This window comes from Oryx dammah, unplaced genomic scaffold (genome assembly GCF_014754425.2).
Source record: "Oryx dammah isolate SB20612 unplaced genomic scaffold, SCBI_Odam_1.1 HiC_scaffold_4, whole genome shotgun sequence".
Classification (NCBI taxonomy): Eukaryota; Metazoa; Chordata; class Mammalia; order Artiodactyla; family Bovidae; genus Oryx; species Oryx dammah.
Window position 1 is genome coordinate 32,684,034 of NW_024070188.1, and position 14,408 is coordinate 32,698,441.

The 14,408-nt window shown below is 35.2% G+C and overlaps 1 protein-coding gene across 4 annotated transcripts in view; it reads left to right on the forward strand.

Moving 5' to 3' along the window:
- The window catches only part of HACE1 (HECT domain and ankyrin repeat containing E3 ubiquitin protein ligase 1), a 101,480-nt gene that overhangs the window by 63,223 nt on the left and 23,849 nt on the right, over nucleotides 1-14,408 (forward strand). For 3 of the 4 annotated variants that reach the window (XM_040239114.1, XM_040239115.1, XM_040239117.1), the window contains 7 exons: nucleotides 879-947; nucleotides 1,187-1,274; nucleotides 7,596-7,707; nucleotides 7,802-7,899; nucleotides 8,071-8,158; nucleotides 12,619-12,768; nucleotides 13,215-13,411. In XM_040239114.1, coding sequence (XP_040095048.1) covers nucleotides 879-947; nucleotides 1,187-1,274; nucleotides 7,596-7,707; nucleotides 7,802-7,899; nucleotides 8,071-8,158; nucleotides 12,619-12,768; nucleotides 13,215-13,411 — 802 coding nt within the window. The remainder of the gene's footprint in view (nucleotides 1-878; nucleotides 948-1,186; nucleotides 1,275-7,595; nucleotides 7,708-7,801; nucleotides 7,900-8,070; nucleotides 8,159-12,618; nucleotides 12,769-13,214; nucleotides 13,412-14,408) is intronic. The other variant, XM_040239116.1, reaches the window with a different exon arrangement.

A 14,408-nucleotide genomic window follows, 5' to 3' on the forward strand; every position in this document is an offset into this window, starting at 1 on the left:
GAATCCCAAGAATAATGGAGTGGGTTGCCATTCCCTTCTCCAGGGGATCTTCCCAACCCAGGGATCAAACCCACATCTCTTGTATCTCCTGCATTGGCAGGCGGGTTCTTTGCCACTACCGCCACCTGGGAAAGGTTTTGAGGACTCACTTTTTACTGGTGAATTTAAAACATAAGAGTGGGAATATAAAGTATGAGAAGAGTAAAAGTCAAGTGATCCAAATGGTCAGTTATCAAAGTTAACCAAAATCTCTAAACACAAGAGCTTCAGTGGGAGGCATTCTGGCTCTTTATCTAGTTGTGGGGCTGGCATTGTGTTTAGTCAAGATAGCCGGCTTTGAAGTAGATGCCTCACCAACCAAGCCTTAAATCAGGTACTTGCATTACAAAGTAGAGAAAACCCAGTTTCTGATGAAGAAAAGCTGTAATTTTTTCTTATAATTGCAGAAATAAATAATACTTTGCTCTTTTGGTTCTATTCTAATCTTCAGGATACTCATTGAACTGATCTGAAATTAATACAGAATATTTGAGTTTTAAACATCCATATGTGTTACTAACATGTAGTATGGTGAATGTTACTTTGTATAGGATCATTTAATTATATGTTGGAAACAGAGATACTTAAAACTTCAAGGTTTTTAAAAAGTCACTTTATATCATCTGTTAATGAAAAGTTATTTTATTATCTATATGAGTGTGTGTATATATTTATATATTTCACATTATAAATTGACTAGGCATGCCTCAGAGTCTATAAAGAAAAACCAGACCTCACTGTCTTTTTTGATTAGAAGCCAGTCGAATTCAATACATAGTCAAATTTACCATATCACCAACTTTTGTCTATGTGTTCTGATTGTTTTTTACCTTTCACAGAATGACTTCACCCCGTTTCATTGAATTTGTCTGCAAACATGATGAAGTTTTAAAATGCTTTGTTAACAGGTAAAACTTTCTTGGTTTAATGGACTGCTCTTGTAACTTTTTCTTTCTTACAGTTTTTATCTCAACAGAAAAAATATTACTTCTGTTACTTAAAAAATGTTCAATGACAAGTATGAGTATAGTAGGTGTGGATTAATATGTATTTTTATTCTATTTCAATATCTGTGTATCTAAATTTATATGTCACTTAATGCTACTCATCCTTCCCATTTAACAAGCAGCACATGTTTTTCTTTTAGGAATCCCAAGATTATATTTGACCACTTTCACTTCCTTCTCGAATGTCCTGAATTGATGTCAAGATTCATGCATATCATAAAGGCACAGGTAGTGCTTTTTAAAATCTCTCTTTAGCCTGTCTAAGGAAAATTAAGTTTTTAATTTGAACACTATTCAGTAGAGTGATTACTAGAGACCACCTGCTGTAAGTGAAGTGACATTACCTTACTCTTTAGTATATGGCATTACCCTAGTGTGTTCCTTTGTATGAGGAGTAAATTTAAGAAATGTGTATTGAGTGCCTACTGTGTGCAAAGATAGCACCTTGTCACATTCCTGAAATGGAACACTAATCCTGTAAGGGCAATGGTTCTTGGGGATTTTGTCCCCAAATACATTTGGGAAATATAACAAATGCCTTGTTGGGGATTTATAACGCATATCAGCAGTTTACTAAAGACTTTGGAAGCCCTTTGGTAAATACAGTGCTTTAACTTTGTTAATCCTCCAAACTTATTTGACCTGAGAGCTTTCCTTCCCAAGGGTTCATTCTGTATATCTCATTTTTTATGAGACATGCTTGGGAAAAGCTCATTTTGCTACTTATCAGCTATGTGACTTTGGGCATCTTTCTAACATTCTTGAGCCTTGAGATCTTCATTTACAAAAACAGAGATAATGACTATTTAACTTCATAAAACCTGTTGTGAAGAATATGTTTTAAATAGTGACTGGTATATATATTCAATAAGTGGTAATTGTTTTGGATATCAAAAGCATATGTTATATCTCCAAAGGGATCTTAATTCAGCCTAGCAGGGGAGATAATAAATGTACCTGTAAAATACTATAATTGTAGTATCACAGTTTTACCTAGTTCTTCAGGAATTTGAGGGAGGAAGGGCTTGCATTTGGCTGCTGTAGTCAAGGGAGATTTTAAAGAGGAAGTGGATTTTAATCTAGACTTTGAAAAACATGCAAATTTTTGATAGAAATAAATGGGGAAGATGAACATTCTAGCCAAGATATGGGTCAGGGCATGTAGATGGAAAAGTTGGTTAAAGCAGGAATTTTGTGTAGGTGAGGAATGAGATATAATTCTGGGAAGGTAGATTAGGGTTATACTACCTGGACCCTTGATTGCCAGATTGAAGAATTTTCATTTGCTAGACTGTCAGGAGCCACTGATAACTTTATTTCAGGAGACTAACATGATCCTGTCAAAGTTTTAGGAAATAATTTGTGTGAAATGTAGGCTAGACTGGAGGCAAAGGTTTGGTTATTAGTCATAAAATAAATGCTATAGGTGTTTTAAAATGTCTTCAGGGACAGTGATCCTTTCAATAATTAAAAAAAGCTAAGAACTAATCCTTATAAAATTATACACATGTATATAGGTCTTCTTTGGCATCTGTTTAATAATGATGATATAAAAGAGAAAGTAGTGGTAATAACTTACATTTATTGAATGCTAACTTTAGGTCAGGTTCCATACATTGGTTTTATATAGATTATTTTCATACAAATCATGTGATATAGCTACTTATTTACTGAAGAGTTTAAATAACTTGTTTAAGTCATTCAGCTGCTTAGTGGGGGAACTAGAATCTAAAAAATCTTCTCTGGTTCTTAAATTCATTTTCTTAATCTACACTATTATCCATTCTAGGGTAAATGTGATTATAGATAAAAGAAACTTACAGTTTTTTGAAAGAGGTAGTTTGTTATTTCTGATATTGTCTCTGTTTTTCATTTCCTTTTCCCTCTTCCCTTCCTGAGTGATTCATTAAAAAACCATCTGGATTAGCTATCCACCTTCTTGACTCACAGAGGGGGTTTTGTCACCTAACCAATACAGGTGTCCACATGGCATAGTGGTGGCCCAGTGAGAGGTTTTGGAACTTGGATGTGCTAAAGAAGGGTGTATGTGTGGAAGAGGAGCTCAGCATAGAGTGTGTGAGTTGGAGCAGTATAAGGAGGATGTCCAGTGTGCAAGCTGGTGATAGTTGCTCAGAGTAGTTTGACAGAACTTGAGTAACAGAGCTTGAGTGGGTTATCAGGTGTCTATGCCATGAATGGTCACATCAGTGACAGAAGATTGATTATGTATGAGGGAGGGCAGTTGACTGAATTAGTAAAGATAATGGAAGCCTAATGTCTTACTGTTGGACAAAGGAGTTAAAAGATGGAGGAAAACAATGAATCATGTACTGTTGAATTAGAATTGGAGATACCAGTGTGAACTTAAGAGTTTCCAATGTCGGTAGATAGATATAGCAAATCTGGGACCCCCTTCTTGGCCTCTGAATACCATTCTCAGTAGACTAGGGCCTGTTGGAGAAATGGCTAATTCAGGGATAGTGTGAGATGAACCTGGATCATCTTATCGTGCAAGAAAGTTGTTGAAAGAATGATGAATGATGAGGTTCAAAATGATTCAGAAGCAGCTTGAATAGACTCTAGTGGCCAAATTTGGAATAATTTGAACATCAAAATAAATAATGATGGCAAAATACTGCAAATAAAATTGAAGCTTGTAAGTCTATAGTGAAAGAATTAATGAATAAATGGAAACTGTGATGAAGGGTGGTATATTTTTATAATCTCAAAGTATCTCCTTTTAGAATACTAATTACAAAGATTAAAAAGGGACTTTACAGTGGAAAAGTTTGGCAATGATCCCAGCAGACGTACCACTGAGAATATGGCACTGAGAATATGGCATCACTTCTTAGATATTGTTGACAAAGATACACACCCTGAATTTAATCATGGGAAATCATGATTGTTGTTATTCTGTCACTATGTTGTGTCCCATTCTCTGTGATACCATAATAATCAGACTAACTCTAATTGAGAGGCATTCTACAATATAACTTACAATATAAGCAATCTTTAAATGTAGGTCCTGAAAATTAAGAAAGCACAGAACAACTGTGCCAAATTAAAGAGACAGCTATTAATAATACAGTTCATGAGTCATTATGCTATACAGGATATTATTTGGAACTTGGCAAAACTTGAAATGGGGGTCTGAAGATTAGATATAATAATGTATCAGTGTTAATTTCCTGATTTTGATGATTTTGAACTGCTTATGTAGATGAATTCTCTTGTTTGTAGGAAATATACACTAAAGTATTTTCTAGGACTGTCTGGACATCATGTTAGCAACTTACTCACGTTAGGGGGAAAAAGACACCATTGTACTATACTAAGAAACTGGAGGCTATGACAGAAAAAAGTAAAAACAACTACCTCTGCTAAGGGATTGACTTCTTCTTCTGTTGGTGGTTTTTAGGTGGCCTGGTAGTTAAAGGGAGAGACATTTTGTATTGCTGTACAAACACTGTTAAGAGGAGCCTCTGTTATCAGTCCTGTTTTGTGAATTATTTTATGGAAATACAGGTACTCAGAAAGTTTACATACAGAAATGTGTCCTTTGGTTTTGTAGGCGTATGTACATATATGTGTTGAGGAGATATTTTGATCTTAACAGGTAACTTACTAGCTTTTTGTACCTCTTAATGTTACATTTGAATTACTTTTTTTTAAAAGTTGCCATATGTGTTTATTTTAAAACTGGTTCTCATTTTCTAGATAAAGGATAGAGTTTAATATTTAATCTCTTATAATGGCAAACAGGTTTACTGTCATTTAAAATACTTATTTGCAGTCATTTTAACATTGGTGTGAATGATAAGAGCAGTATCTGTTAGCATTCTCAGTTCAGTTCAGTCGCTCAGTCGTGTCCGACTCTTTGTGACCCCATGGTCTGCAGCACACCAGGCTTCCCTGTCTGTCACCAACTCCCGGAGCCTGCTCAAACTCATATCCAGTGAGTTGGTGATGCCATCCAACCATCTCATCCTCTGTTGTCCCCTTCTCCTCCTACCTTCAATCTTTCCCAGCATCAGGGTCTTTTCCAATGAGTCAGTTCTTTGCATCAGGTGGCCAAAGTTAGGATTCTGGGAGTTGAGTATTTGCACAAATTACCTAACCTCTTGGTGCTGCATTTTCCCCTCTGTAAAATGGGGATAATAATAATGAGTCCCTTTTCTTCAGAGTGTTGTAAAGGTTATATGTGAAAATGCATGTTAAATGCTTAAAATAGTACCTGGCTTATAGGTGCTTTAATAAACGCTAGTTAATTTATGATTATAATAATAACTGTCTTCATTTAATCCTCAGAATTAGCCCTTCCAAGTTGGTATGATTTCCCCCACTTTACAGATAGGAAGACTGAGAGGATTACATGTAGGAAGGTCTGAGAGGATTGGTAATTCCCCTCAGGTCACAAACCCAGTAGTGATAGATCTAGGATTTCAAAACATTGTTCATCAAAATTCAAAGCCCATATTTAAATACATTACTTCTGTATAATGTTTTCTCCTCTTTTACCTAGATTTTAGGAATAATCAGCATTAAAATGTCAAGCACTTAACATTCTAGTCTGTGTACTAAAAATGAAATATACCCAGTAATGAATATCACAATAGCAACATTTTATTCAAAATGTGGAAAACTTCTAGAAGTATGGATAAAATTATACATTTAATTTTGGAAAGGGAACATTTTTTCTTATTGGAAGAACAGATATTAAAAGGCAGAAATTAATCTTGCACAAGTTATTTTCATAAAAATATTTTATTAAGAATTGGTTAAAAGTGGTGTTTAAGTCTTTTGAAGCAAAACTAATATTTAGCTCAGATAAAGAAATTTACTGGTGTCCTAAAAATTGCATGAGAGAGAACCTCTTTGTGGTGTTGGGTATTGATCATATTTATCTCTTGAAACTGTTGGCTTTTCTGATATTGCAGCACCATGATTCTCCTTTGACTTTTCTAGCTGTGTGTATCATTTGGTAATAAGCAAATTCTCAGTACTGACCTGTGATCGTAAACTTCTCCATTCTTGGTGTATGTCCCTGTATCTTTAATCTCTTGAATATGAGAGATTACCTTGTCTCCTATATTATCTTCATTCATGACTCTTTCCAGTGTCTCACCTGCAGAACATTCCAGTATTTATTTCCAAGCTCTTAGTAGTTATATCCCTGTTAACCTTAAATTAAGAATTTATAAGATCTCATTTGTTATCTTCACGAGTACCTTCTAGGAATTGGGGTAGATAGTGCTGGGGCAGTGGGTTCCCCCTCTAAGCTATTTCTGATGTAAAGTTCTGTCCTTAGAGACCTTCTCTTAAAGGAGTAATGTCTTTCAGATTTTCTTTACTGTTCTTTCCTACCATGACCAGGACCATATCACTCAATTATTAGTATTTCAGCTGCTGTGTAGATGGCCTCCCTTTATCCTGGTACTACTCTCATGTTAACTACTGCGTTTACCATGCTATTTCTCTGACCAGGTACCTTCAGTGGCCGTTGTGTCTTGATTCAAAGAATTCATAATTGTGTCCTTGAATTACTTACAAAAACTTATTTCCTTCAATATATATAGGGTTATGCTGACACCTTCACTGCATCTTCCAGGGGGACATGGTTTCTTTTATGCCTTTTTTCTTGTCTCCCTTAGCCTGGTGTGCTTTCTTTTCCTCCTGCTTGAGCAGGTCCTACCCACCTGTAAGTCCTGGTTCAGACCAGGATCCCATGAAGCCTTTGTACTCCACTCATCTGCACAGTCTCAAAATTCTTAGTGCACTGTTATCTGTACATTACTGTTTAGAACTTGGTATCATTATATGTGTTGTGTTGTTTCAGAGTTAGTCTCATCTCTTTATACTGAACAGTTTCTAGCAGTGAAATGTTTATAGCTCTTATGTTACCTGGAGTATCCGCACATTCTAGGTACTCAGTAGTACTTTCAGGCTAATAAAATTACAAATCACTTACAGTTTGCATATCTGGCAAATGAACAAAAGGTAGAGAGACTATCTTAACTGTTCACAAGATCTTATTTTTCAGTTTTTAAGGTGGAGGAAGGAAAGAAAAACAGTTTAACAAATTCCATTTTAATTGCTGCATATGTTCGAAGGATAGAAGTTAGAATTAGGTGTAAAGATTGTTTTCATGGAATATTAAATGGAATATGCAACATAATTTTTATAGATATGGAAATTCATTCTTACAAACCTTTTGGGGTTTAAAAGAAATTGAATGTGTGTTCAATTGTGTGTCTGATATTAAATTCTTTTAATTTATCAAGTCTTTTCTGTAGATAATGCAGGGAATTAAAAGAAATACACTATCTAGGTAGTCAAAGTATTTCAACTTAGATTGGCCTTTTTGTGAATAGTAGATTGGCCTTTTTGTGAATAGTAGATGAAATGTCAGAACATTATTTAGAACTAATTATAAATGTATAAGAATGATTATTTGTAGAAAGGACATTTAGAATGCTAGTTAAGTAAATCTGATAGTTAAGTGACTGAAATCTTGCTAACATATTTCACTGTTATTTGTTGGGGTAGCCGTTTAAAGATCGCTGTGAATGGTTCTATGAACATTTGCATTCAGGACAGCCAGATTCAGACATGGTGCACAGACCAGTGAATGAAAATGATATCCTGCTGGTTCATAGAGGTATGTTTAGAAATAAAGCGATGTGTGTATAAGGCACAAAATACTAGTTTTTGTAAATTTTAGTATGTAAAATTAACCACTGCTACATATTTAGATTCTATTTTTAGGAGTAGCTGTGAAGTTGTGTCAAAAGCAAATTGTGCAAAGCTAAAGCAAGGAATTGCTGTACGGTTCCATGGAGAAGAAGGCATGGTGGGTATATAAATAAGTGTTGTTAAGATCACTGTCTATAAAAGATTGAAAAGCCCTTGCATAAAGTTTAATATATAATTGATAATAGAAGAAATTTAATGTTATTATAATTTAGAAAAAATTTCACCATTATATTTCTATTGATACTTAATCTTATTTTCTTGAACTCAGGGTCAAGGTGTTGTCCGTGAGTGGTTTGATATTCTGTCTAATGAGATAGTCAATCCTGATTATGCTTTGTTTACCCAGTCAGCTGATGGTAAGTTGTACAGTCGAGATGACTTTTTCAGTGATTTGTCACATTTTCAGACTGCACTACTTCAGTGCCTTTTATCCTTTGATTTCTACAGTAGCCTTCTAAGCTAGGGTGACCGTTCCCTTTTCATAGATGAGGAAATTGAAATTCAGAGTTTTTGTCTATGATAGCCATTCACGAGTGGTAGTATCATGAGTAGAACCTGACTCAGCATAGCATTCTTTCCTCTGTAAGCAGTTGGTACTCAAATGCTTATCTCAAGTACTATTGCTGGCCTCAAGGAAATTTTCATCAGTTATTTGTAAAATAAAGCTAAATTTATTCAATTTAAGGCTTGTCCTTTAGTCTACTTTTCTTGAATTAAAATTTCCTTTTATAAAATGGTGCTAGTAGATGAACTTTTAAAAAAATATAAGTCCTTGTTTGGGAAAATTAAAATTTGCTAACCTTATATGAGTTTCCAACTCTTGGAAGTTTTTTGATCATTAAAAGCAAGTCTAGAAGTCATGGTATTAAATCTTAACTTAGAGTATGTTTACATTACTATAGTAACTTTGTTTTCAGTCCTTTAAAAAAGATTGACTGATAACTAAAAAGCTTTTATTTAATCTTGTAATACAGATAAAAGACTCTTCCTTATTGAAATGTTTGCTGCCTACAGACCTACTATTTGATATTGTAGGCTAAAGGGCTTCCCTGGTGACTTAGACGGTATAGAAATCTGTCTGCATTGTGGGAGACCGGGTTCGATTCCTGGGTGGGGAAGATCCCCTGGAGAAGGGAATGGCAACCCACTCCAGTATTCTTGCCTGAAGGATTTCATGGACAGAGGAAACTGCTGAACTGCATCCATGGATTCCTAAGAGTCGGACACAACTAAGCGACTAACACACTTACGTTGTAGACTAAATGGAAATGATTACCACCTCATGTGTATAAGATATACCTGAGAGTTTTCTAACTTAAGACTTATATTCAAGTCAAGGTGGGATTTCAGTTTTTAAATGCTTTGTACAGTTGCTTTTATTTTCTGAAAAATTTTTCTTTCTCAGTGTTTAAATTTTTGTGTGAGAAGAGAGTGTCTCATTAATTATAGTTTCTGATTGCATTCAACCAAGCCAGCAGAAATCTCCACTGAATAAGAAGGATGACTGTAAGAGGAGCAAGTGGGGCTGGGCTTCATGATGCTAGGCAACTGCAGGAATTCACCTGTTTGATGGGCTCCTCAAATACACTTGGTGTATTTGAAATTATTTAGGAATGTGGGACTTGCTGCTTTAATTCTGTAACCTTTTGATTATTTTCTCTGAGATAAATTGGCATCTTTGTGATTTTTATGACAAATTTGATGCAGCCCTGGTTTAGCTATTTAGGCCTAGTCTCTGAAGCAAGATTTAGCATTCAGTTCAGTTCAGTCGCTCAGTCGTGTCCAACTCTGTGACCCCATGAATTGCAGCATGCCAGGCCTCCCTGTCCATCACCAACTCCCGGAGTTCACTCAAACTCACGTCCATTGAGTCAGTGATGCCATCCAGCCACCTCATCCTCTGTCGCCCCCTTCTCATCCTGCCCCCAATCCCTCCCAGCATCAGGGTCTTTTCCAGTGAGTCAACTCTTTGCATGAGGTGGCCAAAGTATTGGAGTTTCAGCTTTAGCATCAGTCCTTCCACTGAACACCCAGGACTGATCTCCTTTAGAATGGACTGGTTGGACCTCCTTGCCGTCCAAGGGACTCTTTCAAGAGTCTTCTCCAACACCACAGTTCAAAAGCATCAATTCTTCGGCACTCAGCTTTCTTCACAGTCTTAACTCTCACATCCCTACATGACCACTGGAAAAACCAAAGCCTTGACTAGACGGACCTTAGTCGGCAAAGTAATATTTTTGCTTTTTAATATTAAGACACTGTATTTTAGATTTATGTCTTGTCTTTATAGTCCCTTATTCTGAGCTGTCTCTTTAGTTTCATATCTGAGAAATACATTTGGTGTGAAATCATTAGATTTCACTCCAGATGTGCTTACTCATTCCTGCTGGCTCAGTTGGTAAAGAATTGCCTGTAATGCAGAAGACAGCCTGTAGTGCAGAATATCTGGGTTTGATCCCTGGGTCAGGAAGATCCCCTGGAGAAGGAATGGCACCCTACTCCAGTATTCTTGCCTGTGAAATTTCAGGGACAGAGGAGCCTGGCAGGCTATAGTCCATGGGATTGCAAGAGTTAGACACAACTTAGATATTAAACCATCACCACCACTTACTCTACAGATTTATAGCAGATAATATGTTGAAGCACGTAGACCATAAAGTTTGTGACTCATCCTTTTTGTAAGCCATATAGGTTTTCCCTTTGGGGTTATATTATTAATAAATTTAAAAGTAGGTGAAGACTTTATCTTGTTCTAGAAAGTTACATTTAGGATTCCCAAATATGGGAGATGCTTGGGTAGACAAAATGTATACAGTAATTTCTTTAAAACGTGCTTTCTAATTAAATTAAGATGCTTACTGTAGAGCAGTAATAGTGGAGGGGAGGGACCAGTGCCTTTGGTGTGTTCTACTGAATGTCAATCCTTATGCTGTCCTTTTTGCTGTGATCTTGGGCTTGTAAATGTAATATTTCTGGAGCTCAATTCCCTTATTTGAAAATGGTGAGTACCTGTGGTTTGTAATATAGTGGGAAATCAGCTGATGTGTAAAAATGCTTAGTCCAGTGCCTGGCACATAGAAATCAGAAATAAATAAGAAATAAATATTAGGGGCTATTATTACCTTTCTGTGAAAATGATATTTTCTTATTGAATAGGTTTTTTCTGAGATGATGAAATGTCACAGTTTCACGGATTTGAACTTAAAGCATGACATACACTTTATATTCTATCTTAATTCATCATCAAGTTAAAAACTTATGCATTTCCTGAAGACTTTTCCCCTTATTTCCTTTTTGTTCTTTTGATTTCTCTGTATCTATTCTTTTTGATAAATCAGATTTCCCAGTAAGTTCTTAAGTTATATACAGACTTTTGAGGGGAAATAGGTAAAATTCTGATTATTTTCAGAATATTGTTATTTTTTAATTATATTTTTTTGTCTTTGAAGTGTTTCTTCATCTCACAAAACTTTGCTTTGACTTTTAATACCCAGTCTTACATTGTGACTGGGAATGAGTCTCAAAAGATACTTAACAGAGGCCTTTTAAGTCATTCAGCTTTAAGTATCCATATATGTACCTTACATTTAAGTAAACTTACTGGCCATGGTAATTTAGTCCAGTGCCAGCACTGATAAAGACCAGTGAAGCACAAAGAGTTTATGTATGCTTCTGTTGAGTAAAGCTTCACTTGTGTATCTGTCACGTCATCCACCATGTGAGACAGAGACTGCCCTTGTCTCAGTCACTTTCATGTCTTTAGTTCCCAGCACTGTGCAGGGATTAGAGGTGATGCTCATCGAGGGGTATTGAATACATTTGGCCAACAAACAAAAATGTATGCTCAATAACCAAACATTTTACTTTCCAATACTTTGCTTTTCCTTTACTTATTTTAGATGTTATTTCATTAGATTTATTAGTTATTCTTTCTTTTTGCCCAAGTGCCTAGAAGAGAAGTAAATAGCATGATCTTAAATATTTGTCGAGTGGATGAGAGAATTTGTAATTTGAGGTAGTGATCACATGAAAAGATAAGAAAAGAGGATTGAGATCTTGCTGTTTAGGTTTTTCCATTGCACTGGGTTTTTTTTTTTTTTTTTTTTTTTTGGAGACTGTTTCATTGTGGTAAAATATACATAACATAAAATTTTCCATTTTAACCATTTAGGAGTGTATACTTCACTGGCCTTAAGTACATTCATCACTATCTGTTTCCAGGCTTTTTTTTTTTTCTCACATAAATGGAATTGCACTCCATTGCCCGAGAGTTTGGCAATAGTAACTATTACTGATACTGTTTTAACTTTTATACCTCAGTGGTACCTATTCAGACTTGTTTTATTTGTTATGATGAAAACAATTGTACATTTAGAAACTTTAGTTATTCTCTTACAGCGCTCTATTCTTTGAGAACAAAATGAGGTGAACACCTGTTACACTGGGCATGTATAGACGAATGAGACAATGTCTGCCCTAATATACATCCTAAATAGTTGTTTCCACATTGCTTGGGAAAATGTGTGTTTATGTGTTTCTAGGATCTCTCTGACACATCTTCCAGCTACCTTCAGTGAAAAGTATTCTAAAATTTTCTCTCTGCACAGGCTTACTAAGTATATGAAAATTAATGATTATCTTTAGTATTTTCAATTCCACTGTTAAATATTCCACAAAGAATGTTCTTATGGAAGTTTATGCACAGTGTAACCTTAGCTTTGCTGAAGTTGTCTGTGAACTAATAATTTACCTGCTTTGAAATGATCTCTCTAATACATAATCTTAAAAATAAATTATTTTATCTTGATTTTAATAGGAACAACTTTTCAACCCAATAGCAACTCCTCTGTAAATCCTGATCACTTGAACTATTTCCGGTTTGCTGGACAGATCTTGGGATTAGCTCTGAACCATAGGCAACTGGTGAACATTTATTTCACGAGATCATTCTATAAGCACATTCTTGGTATGGCTCTATTGTTATTTCATAGACATATATTTAAAGTGTTTTTTTAATGGGGAAAGCTAAGTAAGCCGTGGCAGTTGGGTGAATAATTTTTATTTTGATTGGAGGTTTATTTGATTGATGTTATTTTGCTCTGCTTCTGCTATTTTGCTGTCTGCATATGTAAGGCATTTGAGGGCCTGAGGGAGAGGAAAAAATAATCTACATTTTTGATAAAATTTTTTTCTCAATTAGAAAGGCTAATTGTAGAAATGTGGCAGTAACATAAGCTTAAATTTACAGACTTCCAAATTTAGGAATTAGCATTCATTTAAATCATGCTGTGAATTGGATTATAATATTTTGCAGTTTTACAGAGTATCTGTAGAGGGCAGTGTTTCACCATTAAACAGATAAGGAAAGGCAGAAACATTTAGAATATAACTGCTGTATGTCTGCATTTTTAGGTATTCCCGTGAATTACCAAGATGTGGCATCCATTGATCCAGAATATGCCAAAAACTTGCAATGGATTTTAGATAATGATATTAGTGATTTGGGTCTAGAATTAACTTTTTCTGTTGAGACTGATGTGTTTGGAGCAATGGAAGAGGTGCCCTTGAAACCCGGGGGTGGAAGTATTCTTGTAACACAAAATAACAAAGTAAGTATTCACATTTTTACCTTAGCCATTGTTTGTAACTTAGCCCTGATATTTTGCTAATTGCTGTAAAGTCTTGGCACTAGCTAGAAAAACTTTTACTGTTAGAGTTTTGTAACATTTATAGCAGATAAAATATTTAAATTGACTAAACCATCAAATAAACTTCAAATTATAAAGGATCATTTCTGTGCTGTGTTAGATATCCTGAGGCAGTTTCTTAAGCAGCCTAGAGCACAGTTCAGTTGATTGTGTAAGTTGGGCATGTGCATATCAATACATGCGATTAGAAATACAAACTCACATCAATATATTTGCACTAAATCACTGTTTAATCTTTTAAAAGTAAAATATTGAGTTCTAACACAGAGAAAAAATTCCAGTGTTTAAACTTTGTACACACTTTTGGGATCCAGTATATTCTGTTAGACCTCTGAATTTGATTTTTCTTTTAACTTTATAACTTGATTATTTTTATATCTCCTGTTTGTATATATAGTTTTAAAAACTTGGTGCACATTTTAAATTACACTGTTAAAAGTTATATTACTTTAATATATAATACGGGCTTCCCTTGTGACTCAGCTGGTAAAGAATCCTCCTACAATGTGGGAAACCTGGGTTCAATCTCTGGGTTGGGAAGATCCCCTGGAGAAGGGAAAGGCTACCTACTCCAATATTCTGGCCTGGAGAATTCCATGGACTGTATAGTCCATGGGATCACAAAGAGTCAGACACGACTGAGTGACTTTCACTTTCACTTTTTTTTTTTTTCCCAAAATATGTTTTATGTTTTGATACATTAGGAAATTGAGAGTCAAAAAATCTGATTTTGGAATTCCAGTTTGGTCACTTAGCAGCAGCAGCAGCACTTAGCAGTAGCAACTTATGGTAAAACAGAACTAAAACCTTTTTCCTTTCCTTTCATTGGATTTTAGTTCCAAGACTGCTTCAGGATAAGCTAACTATAAAAATAATAATCATTGAATCATTTTGTAGA